The sequence below is a fragment of the Zalophus californianus genome, chromosome 3, assembly GCF_009762305.2.
Source record: "Zalophus californianus isolate mZalCal1 chromosome 3, mZalCal1.pri.v2, whole genome shotgun sequence".
In the NCBI taxonomy this organism is placed as follows: Eukaryota; Metazoa; Chordata; class Mammalia; order Carnivora; family Otariidae; genus Zalophus; species Zalophus californianus.
In genome coordinates this window covers 15,349,857-15,371,083 of record NC_045597.1, presented here as the reverse complement: position 1 = coordinate 15,371,083, position 21,227 = coordinate 15,349,857, and the positions used below count along the sequence as shown (strand labels likewise).

The 21,227-nt window shown below is 42.8% G+C and overlaps 1 protein-coding gene across 3 annotated transcripts in view; it reads right to left on the bottom strand.

Annotated features, from left to right (window-relative positions):
- The window catches only part of ABCC4 (ATP binding cassette subfamily C member 4), a 247,992-nt gene that overhangs the window by 120,020 nt on the left and 106,745 nt on the right, over positions 1–21,227 (bottom strand). For all 3 annotated transcript variants that reach the window (XM_027590484.2, XM_027590486.2, XM_027590485.2), the window contains 6 exons: positions 18,000–18,096; positions 14,594–14,803; positions 13,423–13,563; positions 12,979–13,016; positions 12,504–12,598; positions 10,577–10,723 (listed from right to left, as the gene is read on the bottom strand). In XM_027590484.2, the coding sequence (XP_027446285.1) occupies positions 10,577–10,723; positions 12,504–12,598; positions 12,979–13,016; positions 13,423–13,563; positions 14,594–14,803; positions 18,000–18,096 (728 nt within the window). The remainder of the gene's footprint in view (positions 1–10,576; positions 10,724–12,503; positions 12,599–12,978; positions 13,017–13,422; positions 13,564–14,593; positions 14,804–17,999; positions 18,097–21,227) is intronic.

The following is a 21,227-nucleotide window of genomic DNA, read 5'->3' as shown; positions in this document are numbered from 1 at the left end:
TCTAAAAAGTTGTCTCTCTCTCTCTCTCTCTCTCTCTCTCTCTCTCTCTCTCTCTCTCTCACACACACACACACACACACACACACACACACACACACACACACACACACACACACACACACACACACACACACCCCCCCCCAACCTTCAGCGGTGCTGTTTAAGACAATTGTGCTTCTTCAGTCAAGAGGATCTTGATGTAAGGATGTAAAAATTCAGGGGAGAGAAAAGATGGGCTATTTTTTTTTTAAATACTCCATGTTTATTCAAAACGTAGAAGATACTCATTTTGCCACCTAAAATGTCAAACCCTAATCTGATCTAGGAAAAATTTAGTTACTTTGATAGAGCAAGAACCAAGACAAGATGACATACCTGAAGGCCAATTCAATTAAGCATTACATTCCTGTAGTGTCTCCTTTGTGAAAAAAGACATGAGTGGTCAGAACATTTGGCATTAAGAATTAAAGCTTCTTCGTTCAATTTTTAGAATTCCCTAATGTATGATAAATCTATTTACCTGGGCTAAAGACTTGACAATTCGTTAATAAACAGCAGCTTATCTGATGGTACGAGAAACCACTGTCTGGATTACACAGGTGTTGCCTTTTATTACTCTGGCTATTTATGTCAACAACTATTTATTTAATCTTGAATTCAAGGAAGAAAAATTTTCTAGTAACACTGATTACTCATCATCTTGAAATATGCATTTATTTTCCTTTCATATATAGGACTTATGTCAAGACCAACACTGAAAAGTTAGCACCAACAACAAATACTTCTGTCTCTAATATAGCTTACAGGTGGAACTCCTTCAACAACGTTTGACTCCCTTTTCATTTTTTTTTTTTTAAGATCTTATTTATTTATCAGAGACAGAGGGAGAGAGAGAGACTTGCCGCATAAGCAGGAGAAGCGGCAGGCAGAGGGAGAGGCAGGCTTCCTGCTGAGCAAGGAGCCCGATGCAGGACTCTATCCCAGGACCCTGGGATCATGACCTGAGCCGAAGGCAGATGCCCAACCAACTGAGCCACCCAGGCATCCCTCCCTTTTCATTTTTATGCTAAGAGGGAGAATAGAGAGAAGATGTATATTAGCATGACATATAATTTTAAGAAATTTCTGCCATTTTATTCTCCAAAAAGTTAAAATAATGAATTTATAGTTCCCCCAAAGGAAATAAATTTAATGAGCCCAGGCCACTCTGACACTAACAGAAGAAAAATTCTAAAAGAAATGACTATATACAAGAATGCAACCACTTCCTTCTTAATCTACTTTTAAATATTTAGTGGTAATGAAAAAAATTAATCCATGATTCTTACAGCGCAAAGCACCGCTGTGATCTAGGCATATGGAACTATATGTGTGAGAATATATATTTAAGGACAAATCCACATACACTGCAGTATCTGTTCGTATACCTTGATGCGTAACAAAAGGTAGGTGCTCACTATATTGTACACCTGAAACTAATATAACACTGTATGCGAACTACACTGGAATTAAAATTTTTTAAAAAGCACATGGATTGTTTTTCTTACCACTCTCAAAATTTCTTTTTGACTACATGCCTCAAACTGGGTCAAGAATGAGATCAGTCACTGAACCAAAAGAATACTTCCAGAAACCTCCACTTAAAATTTAGAGACAAATCAAAATCGTTAACTAACTCTTGATTTCAACATCCTAAAAATCAGGGACTTAAGCTGAAAATCAACCAGAGCAGATACGCTGGTTTCTACTGATGTATTAACAAGACATGGCTCTAGAGCACTCTTTCGGCCAACAGCAGACCTGGAGGCAGGATGTTCCTATCATGAAGAGCATGACTGTATTTGGAATAATGTCTGGATAAAGATTTTTAAACACATAACAAGTCTAAAATAGACTTTCCAGGTGTTCAAGAGGTTGAAACATTTCCCCATGTGATACAATCTATTAAAATGCAAATGCAGAAAAGAAATGAAAGGAAAATATTTCCAGAACAGAGAACCTGATTTTCTGATAGCTTTCCACTTAACCACAGTGTTTTAATAAACTTCCATTCAAAGTGTTCTTTGAAGCCTGTTGTCTTTTTTTTTCTAGATGTTAAAGAGTTTCCACCTAAAGGAGGGGGAGACTTCTAAAAGATTGATCCTGGTTACTAAGAATGAAAAGAACACTCAACAGATCATGGATGATTTCATGACAACATTGTCAGGGAGAAAGCTGCCATCGCTTATGTTCTATCCACTGGCAAAGCACCTGTAACACGCTTCTGGGGCGCCTGGGTGGCTCAGTCAGTTAAGCATCTGCCTTCAGCTCAGGTCATGATCCCAGATTCCTGGGATCGAGCCCCGCATTGGGCTCCCTGCTCAGAGGGGACAGCCTGCTTCTCTCTCTCCCCCTCTGCTGCTCCCCCTGCTTGTTCTCTCTCTCTAAAATAAATGAAATCTTTAATAAAATGAAATCTTTATTTCTAAAGAAATAAATGAAATAAATAAATGAAATCTTTAAAAAAAAAAAAAGCCTCAGTAACACACTTCTAAAAGCCCAAGAGAAGTGTGTGTCGATGCTTAATAAAGGCTGACTTCCTTCTTTCTCATGCACTTTCTGGAGATGAGCTCTAGCACCCAGATGGTTCTTGATGGGTCAGGAGAGCATTTGAGTATCATCAAAAGCCAGGCTGGGTTTGCTGTAAGCTTAGAGATTATTATTTTAAGTAAATCACTTACTTTTGTTTCCTAAATTCCTCTCTCTCTCCAACTGGTGTGATTTCATTTTGAAACAATTGGTCTTGAAGTTCCAGGAAAACAGTTGCTGGAAATTTTATGAAATCAAGGCCAATGACTTAGGTAATTGATTATGAAAAAGAAATATACCACAGGGCCATGTGTGTAAGTGTGTCTTGTGAGTACATGTCAATCAAGATTATCTGCTCTACAACTGTATTCAGTCTTTGAATCTGTATCTTTCCTATATGGAATCATTGAATACTGACACTGGATAGCTTTGGGGGGGGGCGGGAATTGGCTGTTTTAGAAATAATCCATTGTCTGCAAATATTTAAGTTTGCAAATGCCTTGAAAATAGGGACTTTTTGTCCCAATGCTTGGGACCACAACCTACAACCAGCGGGAAGCCTGCTTCTCCCTCCCCGACTCCCCCTGCTTGTTTCCCTCTCTTCGCTGTCTCTCTCTGTCAAATAAATAAATAAAATCTATTTTAAAAAAATAAATAATAAAATAAAATGCATGAAGTAAAACTATCAGGTACTAAATACTGAAGTGCTAACATTTGTCTTCAGTGCTCAACGAAACCCCAAGCAAATGCATTAGGTGTTTGGCAATTTCATTTCCTTGACTGGTAGATAACAGAAGTTGGAACCTTGTATGGTGTACTTCCATGAACCACAACTTCCAAAGAACCAATCATGTGTATGGTTTTCTCTTCATGCCATCACATACCCAGAAACACAGTCCACCATAAATAATCTATTACAAATTCTACTTTGGAAAATAAATAGGGAAGGGTTCAAGTTAATATAAACACTGAGTGTAAACACAAAAAGGCTCGAATTCTATTTCAACACTCTAAAGTTGCATTGTTCTTAAAGGGCGTGGCACAGGGAGATGCAAATACACTTCTGAAACCATCCCTTCTTCTATCCTGCCAACAAATACTAATCAGCTACAAAGTGTCCAATCCTGGGTTCAGAGGCTTTTGCAATAACATAATAGATGGGCTCTATGAGGACTGGGGCCCCAAGGCTAAGAGAAGAGACAGGCAGTCAACACATAATTACCTAAATTATAATTTAACCATAATTGGGACAAGTACTATAAAGATGTGATTTAAAACATAACCAAATTTTAAAACTTTATGTAAATAAAATGTCACAGGCTCATTGTTGTAAACATCTTTTTTTTTCTCCATTTTCTTTATGTCAAAATAAATGATAATGTTTAAAGTAAAGGGGCAGGGAAGAAATGATAAGAGAAGATGAAGATTTCAGTCATAAAATGAAAATCAAAGTTCAGCCCCACGGTGTCACAGGAGAGCTATGAAGTCAAATCGTTGAGGGGGATCAATGGACTATATATAGCAAAACCATATGGAATTTCGATCCAGCAAATTTCCACCCACTCCCACCTCATATCAGAGCACTACGCTTTCATATGTATTTATCAGTATTTATTCCTGTTGAAACTGGCCCAGAAATACTATTCCAGTTTCTCTTGAAATGGTTGCACAAAACTGATAAACTGTGTCATAAAGATACTTTGATGCGTTTTCTGACTTGTCACAAAGAACCACAAAGTTGAAGTTGTCGCGTGCCTGTGATTGGGGTGGGGGGGTACTTTAAATAACAGTATTTGAATTACGATAAATCACACACCCCTAAGGTAATGCCAAAGTACTAAGCATACTAACACGTGAAATTGGGATACACTAGGAAAGTCGTGAGTACCAAAGACTGACTAGCTCCAAGCCAGCTGAAAACTGAGGCAACACAAATATGAAATTAATGAAAACTGAGGAGTTTGGGAGTATTAATATCATTGCACAAATATAGAGTGGAGAATTTCTATATTATGATATACATATCCCTTAATATGTACTCTACTGGGAAATAAAAGAACACAAGTAAAATGTCATACTCACAAATTCCTGAGATATTACATGATTACCACTTTGAACAAGGTACAAGCTTCCCAAATCTTATCTTTTTAACATTTTATTGGACAACCACAAACAGTGCTTTCTGTTACTAAGCTGTATTTCCATGTATGATTATTATGGAGGAAAAAAAAACAGGAATAGAGAGTAATCAGAACATTCTAATAGATAAAAAATGTATATCAAAATGGTGCAATATTTACCAGCTGTGGACAAGAGCTATAATAATCACCTTTACAGAGATTACTGACAAAATAACAATAATCAAATATATGTAACTGTGTAACTATTTAAACTCCTAACAAAGGCTTTTATGACACTATTAGCAGTAAACAAGCAACTCCCATAAAATATGACTTAATATCACCCTGATAAGAGTTTAAGTACATATAACCATTGCTATGTGAAAAAACATGATTTTTAATATGTGACAACCCGACAGGATTTAATTACCACACCTACTTCAAAACTATTAGCTGTTTCATTCAAACCTGAAAAAAATAATATTTATACGGCTATTGAGAATTATTATGATTGATGCAATCTTTTGTGTTATTCCTTTTATAGTCACTTGCATTTGTTATTATGAACAAGGAAAAAAAAAGAAAGGGGAAATGTGTGTTTCTGTTTTGCAACAAAGCTTTTCTGATGATGACTAACTTCTTCCTTTGAACACAAAAAGCCTCTTCAACTAATGTACATATAAATATGTTCTTTACAATGTGCACCAAGCAAGGAAAGAAAAAAAAAAAAAAAGGCAAGCCTGTAGGACTTAAGCCAGAATTAAAAGCAACCTAGGCAAGATGAGTACATGAAAGCTGTCAGGATAGGTGTTATTCTTACTCTCAATTTCTTACAGCTCATCTGCTCTCAAGGAAGAAAAACCATAGTTTCTTTTAACCATATCCACAACAGATCTGACTTGAAAGGAAACACAGCCAGTGATTTGGCATGAATGGGCACATTACCAATTTTCCAGCATCACTACTGAATATTTATGTCGGTGACGAATGATGACACCAGTGAAATATTTTAACGCGAAGCCTTGCCTTGTAAATCGTCTCGATGCTGTGTCAAAACAACACCTACCATAAATCAGAGGTTTTAGGACCAGTATTTCTTGTTCTAACATGCTACCTGCTCAGCAGAATCACTTGTGTGAACAGGCATAGATTAATGTGTGCTAAGCACAGCCATCTTCCCTCCTAACTTATAGAGCTATAATTTAACAGGCCTATTATCGTCAACGTAATTTTGACAGTGCTGAAATATTATACTTGTTAAAAATATGCACTTAGCACTAACTCCAGTGGTCATTTGAACGGAATAAACAGAGAGGTATCCCTACAATTACCTTGCTTCTCTACCGAGGACTCTTAGAGCAAGAATGTTGACAACTGATTTTATAAAGAGTCCGGCAAGACAGTTTTTCTGGTATAAGCTCACCATGCTGCTTTCAGTTCACTTTTCACTTTGCCTCGAGTTATTTATTAGCAGCTTATAGTGGATGCTAATGTGTCCCTTTCCAGTTTCAAGAAACAAAACAATCGTTCAAACCTCCGTCACCCACCTCTCCCCAACGCTCAACTCCCACCCATGCATATCCCAAAACTCAGGATAGCTTAGATTTGTGAAAGCATCTCCAGAGCCTCATTTCCCACTCAAATTAGAAACCTTAATCCTTTGGGCAACCTAGATTTTGGATTAGGAGGACACACAAATAGGTCTCTCACTATTCACTATGCCACTATTCACGTTCCATACGTTCCTGGGTGCAGGCACCTCCCACCAGGAGAATAAAATTGGCCAAAGAAGAAGTTACTACATTTATTTTTCTCCTTTTGTACTACTTTAGCCCTAACTTAATCTGTAAGGGGGGAAAAAAGGATATATGTTTGTACTCTTCAGAGACTGGACACATAAACAAGGGAACACACACGCCGCTGCAGAAAAACCGGTCATGTAAAATGAGCACACTGGGGGCGCCTGGGTGGCTCAGTCGTTAAGCGGCTGCCTTCGGCTCAGGTCATGATCCCAGGGTCCTGGGATCGAGCCCCGCATCGGGCTCCCTGCTCAGTGAGGAGCGTGCCTCTCCCTCTGCCTCTGCTGCTCCCCCTGCTTGTGCTCTCTCTCTCTGACAAGTGAATAAATAAAAATCTTAAAAAAAGTAAAATGAGCACACTGTCCACAACCCAATATTAACTCTGCACTTCCCTGAGAGAATAAACAAACACCAACATCTACTGACCCCAGTGGCTCACTTTCTTAAAGCCAAATTAACAAACGGGAAGCAAACAAATATTTATTTGGAATCCACTGCGGTCGATGCACTCAGCCAAGTGTTATGTCACCATTTCTAGGCATGAAGAACCAGGACAACTCTCGACGCATATCGTCTCCAAAATGAAGGGTGAAATTCTAGAGACTTGACAAGACTAGAATGTCTCTACAGACTCTGCTGGCGTGGACGGAAACTGAAGAAACTGTCTGAAACCTATTTCTCCCTAAACTGATGTCATACGAGCCACCGTATTCTATCCTTAAGGAATTTGAATATATATCCAGTCAAGAGGTCAGCGGCTGCCTCTTCCGGTCACTAGGCGAGAAGTTGTCAGTTAAGAAATCCAAGTGACCTTGTTTGAAATGCCAGGTATTCTGGGACAACACTGAAATTCATTATTCAAGAGTTCAATGTCTCAAACATAATAAATTACAACCGCGGTTTTAAAACTCTGTATCAACAGTACAAAATACAGACTCTAGCTATAAAAAATGGAATTTCTAAGCTTTAAATTAAAAAAAAAGTAACAAAATAAAACAGGTTTTTGCTATAAGGCGCCCTTACATTATATTCCTGAAATAATGTAGATCATGCTGCCCTCTTGTGCCAGACATAGAAAATAAAATGAATGCACCCCATCCAAGGAAAACATGGTTTACAGGGAATACAGAAATTCTCTCTTAATTTCTGAATGATTTCCTTTTGACCTGGGATTTGTGTTACCTACATATTAAGATCTGACAACGGAGATGGTGGAAGACAAATGTTGATCAGGGAAGAGACAGGTGCTGCATACAGCACAGGGACGCAGACCACATCCACAAAGGCACTCAACGCAAGGTGCAAGCAGAATGTGTGCGAAATGCTGGGACAGCTGAAAACGTGAGGCTCTTTAACACACACACGATACCATTATCAAAATCCACAGAGGAGGGAAGGGTAAAAATAGAGGAAGGAAGGGAAAAAGAAGAAAACTAGCTTTTGCCATTCTGAGACGACACACTAGATGATTCAGATTTTACCCAAACAGCTGAAGATTGATTGGTTTATGAAAAATCAGAGGGTAATAAGATGGTGCATTATAGAACCAAAATAGCTAAGTAAACTTCATGCAACCATACAAAGGTCCAAAATGGAGAGAAACTGAAGTCGTGGATAGCTTGGAGAGATGGAACCTTGTTAAAAATCAGAGCTCTGGGGTGTTGTTTGAGACACATGGCTACCAAGCAGAAACATGCACTGTGCAGGTTCACCTTATCTTTCTCCCTAAATCCAAGTCAGTGAGCCTGGGACGTTGATGGGGCAGCCAGAGTTTCAGGGCCCTTCACTGAAGGCTCAGTTCTCTGCATAAATTCGAAGGATCTCCCACTGATGAACAAGATGGGAGAGGCATGGGAGGGAGGCAGCACATCAGGGGTGGGAGCACCCGTGAACAAATGTAAAAAGACATTTCCACAATCCGGATCAGGGTCACTGAGAATATTCTGGCACAAGTGGGAACTGAAGGTGACCATGAAAGGGAATGCCAGCAGCACACCTGCAAATCCACACGAGGCTATGGTGCCAGCAGCCCCAGTCACCACCCCGAGTCTCACTGGCTGGAAACTACCCCTGTACCCTCTCTTTTCCAAATTCCAGGACGCTGTCAGGATCATAGGAAATGGACTGACTTCTCCCTGAGAGGGTGCTCTGAATGACAAATTACTGAGAAGAGAACGATGTGCTTCCTGATCTCTCCATGCTGCTCGGAGACACTCTATAACTCAGGGGGGTGCAACATCACACCGGGCACTTGTATCCACTTCATGTGGCTATTTAACAGAACTTAACGATTGAGGGTATCCGCCCCTCAGCTCTAGCGGGGAGTTGTTTTTTAATATTATACAACCATTAAAGTACATACATGCAATCAATGATGTCTACTAGGAACCATAATTCAAGTCTTTCGCTTATTCTTCCCAGTGGTTTAAAAACTGCAAAAATTTTAACCCAATGGTAAAATCTACCACATAAAATATTTTTCATTAAAAAAATATACATTTTTAATCTACCACCAAAAAGAGTAAAGAATTCAGGGCCCCTAAACATTCTGGGCAACCTAGGCCGATCTTTTGTGCCCTTACTTGGGCTTCTATTTTCTTGAAGGACGAAAGCCCGGCTAACAGACGTGGGAGGGGGCAGGCAAGACAAACAGTAGTGTGCTACTCGAAGATTATCGACCCTGAAGATTTAGACTGATCCCAAATCCTTGAATAATAAATAAATCAGCATGTGGAGAAGCCTACAGGTCTTGAACGGGAAGAGCCTTTCAGAGGCTGTGATAACAGAAATGCAGTCCCACTTACTGCTCCAAACTCTATGACTGCAGCTTTCAAATTAACTGGCAAAGTGGAGCGACTTCCTGGCCGTCAGATACATAGGGTCCCCAATCCCTTTCTGACTACAGCTGCAACAAGACTGCAGACTCGTGGGGGCCTCTGTAGGTCACCATTCCTGTGCTCTGCACAGGGCCTGAGTTAAACAAACATGTGGAATGAAATGCACAAAGTGCTTTCCTGAACAGTCTTATTTAACCCTCACGACAGCCTTGTGAAGCAGGTAGGGCAGCTCTTCCTTCCAGTTCCCAGGTGAGGAAGTTCCAGCCCACTGTGGCTAAGAAACTGTAGGTGCAGACCGGGCGCTGAGCGCTGTTCCTAGCCCTGTGAATGTACTGATCTGCTTTATTCCCACAATATCTTTTGTTTTTTTTTTTTAAAGATTTTATTTATTTGTCAGAGAGAGAGAGAGAGAGAGAGAAGCAGGCTCCCCGCTGAGCAGGGAGCCCAATGTGGGGCTCGATCCCAGGACCCTGAGATCATGACCTGAGCCGAAGGCAGGCGCTTAACCGACTGAGCCACCTAGGTGCCCCTTATTCTCCCAATATCTTGCTAAGGGAGGAGTATATATCATCCTCATTTCACAGATAAGAACTTTAAGACACAGAGAAATTAAGTAACTAGCACCTGAGGATTAATAGAACCATAACCAGCTATTACAATTAGTAGCTAGCACCAGGTCTGAACCCAAGCAGCTGGATCCACAGTCCACGCTGTTAACCACGACAACATCCTGCTTTGAGATTTGCCTGCCCGGTAGCATCGACACCCTTTGGCCTGGGTCACGCAGCTAGTTAACAGCCAGCCCATCTCCCTGCCTGGACAAGTCCTGTCAATTATCTCCTGTAGAAACAAAGCCTGAACAGTGGGAACAGGTGTTGATGGACTGACTCTTCTTAGGGACCCAGGTCAGGGGGCTGCCTTCAGAAGCAAAACAGGTCAAAGGCCTCAGGCTGGAGGCACCTCCAGGTGCACTCATGGCAAGAACTTACTCTTGCAGATCTATGTGCAAAGTGAACACTCATTTATTTTCCACAGACACAAACACTATAATAGAAGCTTCTATGCCCCCCACCCCATAGTCAGATTTTGTCTGGTAGGAGCTAACCATCAGTGGAGCTTTTTGTAGAACAGGAATCAACAGAAATAGCCATTTTTCCCAAGCCTCTCCTCCGTTTCCAAATGCTGAAATGTGATCAGACACTTACTGTGTCAACAAGGCCAACTGACTGAGAAAACTTGGTGTCTGACTTACCTATTGGGTTTCTATCAAAGAACAACACTGGAGCTCTCAAAATGGACTCAAACATCTTGTTGTGCAAAGTTTGTGAAGAATGAACGAGGACGTAGAATACAAACAGAGATCTCGCTGTGCCAAAAAGGACAGTAGCCACAGTTAAACCTGAAAGAAAGAAACATCGCTCAGAGAACATGTCCTTTCTTCAGCGATGCCAAAGCATGTCGGGCACGTTAGAGGGATACTTTGTATTTTATTCCATAAAACACCGTGGATTCTCTAAGAGTTCGATGCATTTGTAAGATACATTTATAAAGAAGAATAGAATTTCTTTTTCTCTCATTAAAGAGATACTATATGTAAAAAAAAAAAAAATCAGGTGTAAACTACAATTTCATGCTAGGCTTTCCTAATTCAATGACAAGTTCTATTAATAACTCAGAAGAAAAAGAGAGAACTATAAAAACTAGTTGATCTTCCCTTCTCTGTATTTCAAGTTTTACTACTTACACATCTCACAATCTAAAACCGTGGTACGCTCGGACGCGGGCATGTGAGTTAACAGGGCACAGGGGGAAATGATGTACCATTTCTTTGTAGAAAATACCCAGGTGGCTTTTAAAGAATATGAAAATACCATATTGAGTGGCAAGTAGAAAATCTCTCAACTGAATTGCAAGAAAATACAAAATCTGCGTTTGCGTGAAATAATCTCCGTGAGCCACTAATCTCTCACCCCAAGTGCTTCATACAAAAACACAAAGCATTTTTAAATGAATGTAATCATTTAAATTATAGCCTTTTATTAAGGACATAAATCAGTACCTATCTCCTGAACTCCCAATGCTAAACAGACTAGGGGTAACTTCTGTGATAAAGACCCCATCAAGTGCATTTTTCCCCTTCAGAGGACACCTCACTGTTGTTTAAACATTCAAAGCTGCTCAAATGCCTGAACTCTGTCCATAGGCATTTTCCTGAGCCCCCCTCCCCCCATCCCACTTTAAAGTGCAGTAAAACTGCTCCTTTCTTCCTCCGGGCTTCTCATGGCCCACCAGTGTGGAAGGTAAACGGCTCAGGTGTTCAGGTTTCTTAGCAAGTGATCCACGAAATAAATGCCAAATTTCAGTGAGTAGGTTTTCACAAAGATCACTTGCTCTATCTTTGCAGAAAGCCTGTATGAGCATTTCCGGTGAGAATACTTAAAATTTTAGATGAAGCTTTCCTTTAAAAACTATGTGATGCCACATATATTCTAAGCACTCTTGTGAAAACAGAGCGCTGTGTTAATATTAGTCTGGCAAGCCAAATGTTAAATTAATCACACAGTTGGGGACGCGATAACATTGTGATCTCAAGGTAAGAAAGAGAAAGAATCCTAATTCCCAGACACTAGATTTCTCCCTGCTTAGCTTCTCTCTTAAGTAATTAGTGAAGCCCAAGAGATGAGCAGTGTGGGGAAGGGAGCTTTGCATACCTGCGAGGGCATAATGCTTTTATGTGGGGGAACCTTGCTGCCAGAGGATTTCATCCAAGTTCAATAAAAGCCAGGGGTTTATTCAGACAGAATTGGAACAATCCGAACCACAGGGTGGGGATCCGTTTCTAATCCCCTTGCCCATCCAAATAATGATATAAGATTTAGCTAAAGCAACCTATTAGAATAGACAATAGCCACAAATTTCCAGTGGCTGATTTTCTGAACGCTCAATCCTGGTTTAACTTCCAAAATCCAGTACAGAGCAAATTAAGAGTCTTCATTCAACCTCTTTCTTCTAGTAGATTTTAAAAATAATTATTCTAATTAATTCACGGAGTAAATGCGACTCAGACTCTTAATCTGTTAAGACATTACTGAATTACTCCTGGAAGCCCTAGTTACTCACACAGGCTCATTGTAAGCACCTCAGACTCCCGGATAATAAACCGAATGATTAAACTTTACCTGAATAAATTCCTAAGTACCAGGCAAGATCGAGCTTCTCAGTGACATTTTCTTTTCCATTTACCGTGACATTCAGGGCACTTTGTTCACTTGCCCTGTGGAAAATGGGGAAAAAAAATTTTTTTTTCAACTATAGATGGAATTTAGATAAGTACAAAAAGAAAAAATAAAATTAGCCTGAATTTGGGAGACATGATTTATGCTGGAAAAGGATTCCCAGCACGCAGGGCCTCGGGTACATCTACCTTATAAATATTCAACTTTCAGTTCTCAAAACTGTCCGGGGTTCCGACACGGGGAGAGACTGCGGGAGGGTCATGCTCCACCAGCAAGAACTTTAGTTTTTCTTTCTCTTTGGGGAAAGTAAGGGAGAATTAGAACAGGAGGCTGAACAAACCCGCCTCCACCTAACTCCGGGGGAAAGAGGCTGACTGTTGATTTGGTGGCCCCTTGCATCAGACCGGAAACAACTCACCAATAGGAGAGCCACCAGTCCTGAAGAATGTAGGCAACCTAGAACAGGGAGGCAAAAACATCACACATCACTTAGCACCTCGACACTCTCACTCACCCAAACGGACCATCGAAAGGCTCTGGAAAACGGACACGGTTCTTCCAGCTCTGGTCTATGCCAAGCCCAACATCCCAAGTCACAACACATCAAGTAAGTGTGTTGAGTGACACAAACTATCTCGGCGATACATTAAAATCTTTAAAGAACATCTTTTTTTTTTTTTTCTAGAAGCTCTCTGTCATGTACACGCTACATCAGTAAACCTCAGTTTCTTTGTCCCCCAAGATACCACGTTTCAATGCAAATCCAAGGAGACTGCAAAATACGGTAATAAATACATAGAGGGAAAGCAGTACTGTAAACATCAAGCTGAGGCCACAAAACAAAATAAATGCCCTTATTTACCTGCGCTATGATGTTCAGTAGAATGAGGAACACGATGACCAACCAGTGAGCACCGGCTGTTAGGTAATTCTTGTAGGCCTTAAGACCAACTTTCCCTTCTGAACGACTCTCCTCTGGCACAGCAACCTGTGTATTCTCGTTCTGAGAAGGGAAAGGGGGAAAAAAGGAAAGCAGTAAGAGACAAAATTTTGTATAATGTACCCCAAAACTTCAAAAGTTCAACAATGCGCTCCGTTGGCAAAGCCATGAGCAAAGAGGCCCATCTTACACACTGGTAGGAGTGCAAAATGGTACAGCTCCTCTGGAGAAGAGTGGTGTAAAGGGATATCGCCAAACCATCTACGCATTCACCATTGGACCCACCCATCCCACTACTAGGAATCTATTAGCAAAAAGGAAAGATTGTTTGTACAAGGCTATTCACCACAGCGTGGCTTTGCTTTGATTTCTGGCACGTGCCCAATGTACCTGATTCACATATAAATGCAGGAGCTTATTCCACAATAACAGACAAGAGAATATGGAGCTAATGTATAACCGAGATTATTTGTGTCATTCAATGATGGGAACACAAAACATAGTAGGAGCTCAAAATATGAGCCATAGAGAGTAAACAGTTCAAACAGTAAGAGTAACAGGCATTGGGATAGCAGGGGAGAGCAAGTGGTCTGAAATCTTTGGTTCCTGAATTTCAGAGAGTGATTCCTGAGTCTGGACTGTGAGGGACTCATCTCCATCCTTATCAGAATCATCCAGGCTCCTAGATTTGGATTGTGAGGGTTTGGGTATTGAGGACTACCTGTGCCTATTTTTAAGGGAGATGCAGAGCATTTCTGCACGTCTTATCTGGAGAACGTAGAATGCACTGTAGATTCACATAAGACAAGGATGTCCTTGGGTGCATGCGGGCCTCTGTGGTTTCAAAGATGGTTGAGATGTGATTCTTGAACTTGCAGCCCCGTTACATTCTCCATCCAACACCCAAAGGAGAGCCCTGATCAGGCCTGCTCCCTTCATTCTGTTTTCATTCTACCAAGTCCATGGAACAAGGCCTTGGAACCTTAGAATCCACTCTGGGACCAATGAAGAGGTCATGCGCAGCGCAGAATGAAGATGCATGAGGACACTGAGAGCAGACAGGACCAGGGCACGCAGCAAGAGGGAAACTCACAGCTTGCACCTCCGGCGCGCCATCCTTCACTGAGGGTCTGGACGATTGCTGGGACCAAACAGAAGACTCTGAGAAGCTCCGAGTCCTCAAAGTGGGAGATCCTGGATCTGGACTCTGGTCAGCCTCCTCATTTTCCTTCTTTAAAAGGGAGCCAAAATCTACCCCGGACTTCAGAAACTCCGTGTAAGTCCCCTTCTGCACCATTTTGCCCTAAAATAAAAATAAAAGAATTTGACAGGAGTTCATGTGCCTTTGATAACACTACTCTAACGCTAACCAAAAAAAGTTAACTGGTCTTAAATGACCATATTCGTAAGAAGATTACCCTTAGGCCTGGCATTCTGGTTGACGCATCTAGTGCAACTCAACTGGACATAGAATCAAGCCTTCTCTTCTCTGTCAAATCCTGTGTGAGGTGCTGTGTAGCCATGTGTTAAGGATGGAGGTCACGAACTACCATGGGCATTTAAAGAAGCAAAAATTACAGATGTTGGTAGGAGTATCGGTACAGTCTTTTTATACAACATGGAAATTGAGGCCAAGTGTCACGTATTCAAAAGAACAAGGTCAAGCTGGGGAGGATATTCCAGGGAAGAATGAAGCTTGACACAATGCGGACACCTGTGTAGTCAGAGTCACCCATCAAATCTCTGCTGCCCATGGCCATGCCATCACGTGCTGCACTGGGACCAGACACATGGCAGGTCGTCTTTACTCTCCCAACTGCCCATAAACTCAGGAAGTTCCCAACTGCAAATTCAATATTCCACCTGCTAACGTCATTAACTTAGGCGACCATCAGACTGGGGTGACTCTACTGCCTTGGGGGTCTGTCTACACAAGCAAACCAAACCCTAAGCCAGAGTCAATGCACTCAAATCCAGGAAAATAAAGCTTCACAATCACAAGCAGCCAACTAGGCTTTCCAAAATCAAGCAACTCCCTAAGCTTGAGCAAATCAAATAATTTTCTTGAAACCCACATGACACATCACCGCACATTCCCCTTCCTTACAAAGTTATAGAATATAAAGTGCAGGTATCTTCACTGGCTTCTCACCCCCATAAAAGAATAGGCAGCTAGTCTACTCAGTGGCAAACAATATATTAGATGAAATCCCAGGGTGCCGAACAAAGCAGAGGAGAGCAGCTCTGGGGAAGGCAGGCCAGGCGAAGGCAGGCGGCCCAGGACCCCCTGGTACCCCTCCCATCCCGTGCCCTGACACGGGACACTGAGCAAAACCCAATGAAGCTTTTGCGAACCAGTCTGATACTGGAGAATTAGAAAATTATTCATGGTATAGTGTGTCTTGTTCCATTTGGGAGGCAAAATTCATATGCCTTATTTAAGGAAATTACCACTTTCCACTTAGAAAATGCAGATGCACAAGGAAATGATTAGTAATCTAGAGACAGCAAGCTCACGCGGCAGCCCAGCACAACTTCCAGAGGGGATGCGAGAACAGCCATCCCCGCCTGGCTGCGACCGGACAAACACTAGGGATGGATCCAACTCATCCAGGGGAGCTCACTGGTGGACAAATGTTTGCTCTGATAGCACTAAAATTGGGAGCGATGTCTTCAGCAAGAGCAATAAGGGGACTGGCTAACCAGCTTGTTCTCCCGGCCCGCTGGTTCTGTACTCATTAATCCCGCCAACACTGGGGCTTTACCAGACTCGCTTCACCCCTCTGTTCTCCATATTGGGGAACTGGAGCTTCTTATTCCCGGAGGGCCGCAGAAGCACCGACGTGGGGAAGTGCTTCAAAAGAGGCAGAGATTCTGCACTCTTGTCATCCTTCTTAGGGCAGAACTTCATTTGATTAAGTGAGGATGTGACCAAGGGCCTGAGGCAGGAGACCAGGATTAATGACCGAGGGGCTAAGGCTCTGAGGCAAATACACCAAGGAGTAAAACATCAAACCATCGCTAAGGCCGGAAAATTCTCACTTATCTCCACCTCCCAAACCCATGCTAGCTGTTGAGGGGCTGAATGGTGGCCCCCCAAAAAGATACATTCGAGGCCCAAATAGGATACCTGTGGATGGGACCTAATTTAGAAATAGGATCTTTGTAGATGTGATGATGCTGAGGTCGTACTGGAGTAGGGTGGACCCCAAAGCCAATATGACGGACGTCCTCGTAAGAGGAGAGATCAGATGCAGTGAACATCATGTGACAACAGAGCTACAGACCATAGTGCCGCGGCTACAAGCCAAGACCAGCAAGGACAACTGGCAAACACCAGAAGCTGGGAGAGGCAATGAAGGATTCTCCCCAGGAGCCTTCAGGGAGAGCAGAACCCTGCCGGCATCTTGGTTTTGGACTGGTAGCCTTCAGAAGGGTGAAGATGATAAACTTCTGCTGTTGAAGCCCCCCACTTTGTGGTACTTTGTGATGGCAGCTCTAGAAACTGGTACACCAGCCTGAGCCCATGCATCTGACTTCTAATTGCTTCTGCTGTTGGCCCTCCAGCAAACCTAAGAGAGATCTTTTAAAACCATGCATCAGACCACATCACTCCTCTGCTCTGGACTGTCCAACGGCTTCCAACCCATTATCGGGCCAGCAGCCCACTGCTCTGAGCCCCTCTCCCTCATACTCCCCAGCTTCCTCTGCCTCAGACATACTTCCTCCAGCATGCCAGGTCAGGTCCTTCCTTAGGACCCTGCAGCTGGACCACCTGCCCCAGCTGCCTCTCCCCCAGGTGACCACCTGGCCAGCACCTTCATGTCACTCAGGTCCCCTGAGGCACCACCTCCCCATGGAGGCAATCATGAGATCAGCCGCCCCCCACCCAACTCCTTCCTTACATCTACCCCCATAAGGATGGAAGCGCCATGATGGCAGGGACTGGTCTGACTTATTGCTGCCCAGACTCTCCCATGTACTGGGCATGCTCAAAGCCCTGTGCTCGGAGACGAGCAACCAACGATACCCTGGAGAGCACATCTCCACCAGGGGTGCTCCACTTTCCAACCACGCCTGTTATTAATGGAAGACGCCGAGTAAACTGCAGATGACAAATAGACACAAACAGGTCTTAGTAGCTCTAATTTCCAAATAATACACTTCGCCGTACGTCATGGAAGAGGAAAACAAAAGCTCTAAATAAAATAGCATCATTATCCTGAACGATTTTTACCAAAACAGTTTAACATTTATAATTCTGAGGTAGCAATTTTAACTACTTTAGGGTAATATGGCTCGGAACGCAAGAGTTATATTTCTACATGTCTTTGGATTCATGCTCAAAGGCATGAGTACCGGCTCTGGAGAGAACGGGATGCAAAACCGAGGAAGGAGAGGGAGTTTAGACAAACCCAAGGGGAGACCTGCTGGGGGGGGTCTCCCCGTCAACACACCTGAGCGCTAGCAAGTTCCACAGGCTTCTAGAAATTACTTACATCTTTCAATATCAGAATCTGACTTGCAGCTTTTAGGTACTGCAACTGATGAGTCACTAAGATTGTGATCTTCTCATGCAAGGTTTGACAAATACACCTATAAATGTAAAAGGTACAGTATGCAAAAACCACATTAATGGGGGTGCTCCAAATTGAAAAACACACATTTTGAAAACACAATGAGACAAAGACACCACAGGAATCAAAGATCTGTAGTTTAAGTACCTTGCAAGTACAAATCAAATACAAATGTAAATCAATGAACCCAACCAGGTCCTCAAATTTATCAGCAGCAAACTTGAGTCTAGCTCTGCTAAGAGATTCTAAAAAGGAGCCCAGTGAAAGAGCCACCAAGTGCTAAGGGTCCCCCTGACCAACTAAAACTCAACAATTATTTATATATTTCATGATGGAAAACAATTGAGCAATACTGAGATTCAAAACCTGACTAAGCAAAAATACTACTTACTTCATCCCTGTATAGGAGGACTGGGAGGAGGGAACTATGTCGTACAAAAATGTTTCCCTTTTTGTCTCCTAGGTAATTATGATTTATGATGTATATACCAGCCCAGAAAATCCTAAATACTCAGTGACCTTCACCAAAGTGCGTTTTCTTTCTTTTTTTTTTTTTTTTAAGATTCTATTTATTTGAGGGAGAGTGAGTGAGTACATGAGCAGGGAGAGGAGCAGACAGACAGAGGGAGAATCCCTAAGCAGACTCCCTGCTGAGCTCGGAGCCTGCCATGGGGCTCGAACCCAGGACCCCAAGATCATGACCTGAGCTGAAGGCAGACGCTTAACAGACTGAGCCAACCAAGCATCTTCAAAGTGCATTTTCTAGATACTTCTTCCCAAATACTATTAGAAGACAAATGCTGGTATGGTCTCAACTAGTGTCTACAATGCCCCCACAGTCCTATCCAGGGAGCACATCGCCTTTCACCAGGACTGAAAACCTTCCCAATATGAATATGAAAGAAGAGAATCCAAATGGCCCAAATCATAGTGGAAATCAACCAATGGCTCAAAAGACACACCAATTCTCTCAGACAAGAGCCCCCCTTCTCAGTACTCAACTCAAGTTGTAATCCCTCAGTAATCCCTCAAACTGCTCCTCATTTTAAATGCAGACCCCTAGGAACTCCACTGCATCCTGCACTCCACCATGGTCTGCAACCTCTCCAGCTAAGCAAGTAGCCCAGGTCGCGGCCTCCTGACCACAGGCAGGGCACAAGGACATTCTCTGGGCGCAGGGACATTCTCTGGGCACCGGGACATTCTCTGGGCGCAGGGGCATTCTCTGGGCACCGGGGCATTCTCTGGGCACCCGAGGCCCCTGCAGAGCCAATCTCAGCAACATGGGCCACAACTCCACCTGCTCATGTGGGTCAGATCAAGAGTTCTGGAGGCACCCAGAACTCTTACCAGCCTGACAAAGTCAGGTGAGCTACTAGACCTCTATGAACCTCAGTGCCTTCATTGCAAAATAAGGCTGCTGACAACTCACAGGGCACGTTGTGGGAAGAGCACTAATTCGCTTGGTAAATGGTCTGTTCACCCTCTTCCCTAACCCACAAGTGGCCCTTTGCTTTGGACTCAGGACAGAAAAGTTCCTAAGGAGACACTTCTGAGACTGGGCCCGAGATCAGAAGACTCCAGGCTGTGGATGTACATATTATTATTCCATTCTTTGCATCCAGAAGAATTGTTTCCCTTTTGACAGGTCCTGGTGTGGCTTTCATTCCTAAGTTTGCTGACCAAGTAAACCCCTCTTCCAGCTTAGCACTAAAGCATTTAATGGAATTATTTCTCCTTCATTCAAAATCCTGCGCTGCCAGCCCCTAAAGGGGCTGTTAACCAAAGCTGATGGGCTGCTATGTCTGAGCTGGGCCAATGCAAAAGCGTGAAAATGTTTTCTTCCTAACATCCACCACAGATAGAGGAATATAAGTACAACGAAGTTATTAGGTGATGGCTTTCAATTTTTTCTAAATCATGCTTTTTAATCAAAATCTCCAGGAAAATAACTCTATTTGCCAAATTTTTAAGAGTAAAAATTTCCAAGTCATGCCATTAAAAAAAAGAAAGAAGAAAGAAAAAGAATGATTCAGGAACAAGTTATTGAACTCTTGACCTGTGTAAGGGCGGTGTTAAGAGGGGCCGTGTACTGTGGTAGAGGGGATACAAGTAAGACAGTCACTACCCTCATTCGTTCCACTGACAGACATTTGTTGAGGTGCCAGGCACTGTCTTAGTAAAGAGGACACATCCACGGGACCAGAAAACCATGAACACTCTGCATTGCGCGGAGGGAGGCACATTCAATACAGAAAATGTACTCTCAGGGTGTGATGTCTGCCATAAGAAAAAGCTAGGTGAGGGCTGCAATCTTGGATGTAGCGGACACATGGACCACAAGAATATCTGGGGGGAACATCCCTGCAAGGAGGCACAACAGGTGCAGCTGTGCTGGGGACAGAAACCATCTGCACAAAGGTGCCTTCGTGCATTCACCGTGGAGTCGGGGGTGGGGAGAACTCATCAGTGACCAAGTACAGCGCCCCGCGGGCTGTGGGCAGACAGAAGTGCACAGGGTGAGGATGTGCTGGAATGGGGGGCCGGGGCAGATGGCAAAGAACCTTGGTTGGCTTTTGAGGCTGTGGAGCTGCACCCTGCATGCGAAGGGGGTCTGCGAAGGCCTGAAACACTGAAGGTGAACAGAGCAGGCGGCAGGGTAGGGAGATCCAGAAAGGACAGACTCAAAGAACTGATTATGCAGGACGTGGGCGTGTGCCGGAAAGGGCTTCCTAAAATAGGACAGGCTCCACCGCTAAAACCAGTGAGACTGAAACCCATTCACCTGAGGGCCTCTGACCCTCTGCATGAGACAGAATCCATGTAAATGTTTACAACATATAGTTGTAAAACCCGCAAACCTTAATAACCTTGGATATATATTCACAACTGAAGTAAACTGTTAATGGCGAGTAGAAGTGTAATTCATTCACTTTTAATACAAAACACTTCACATTACTGAGCTCAACAAACCGCCATCTTTCAGAGCATATTGTTCAGTCCAATTTTCTAGCTCGTTGAGAACATTCTCAAGCTGCTGCTGAGTGATTTCCTAAATTGCATTCGTGCTCCCTGCCCTAAGTTTCCCCAAAGGATGCGGTTCTGATTAGCAAACAACAATTTTAACAAGCTTGCTTCTATCAAGTGTAT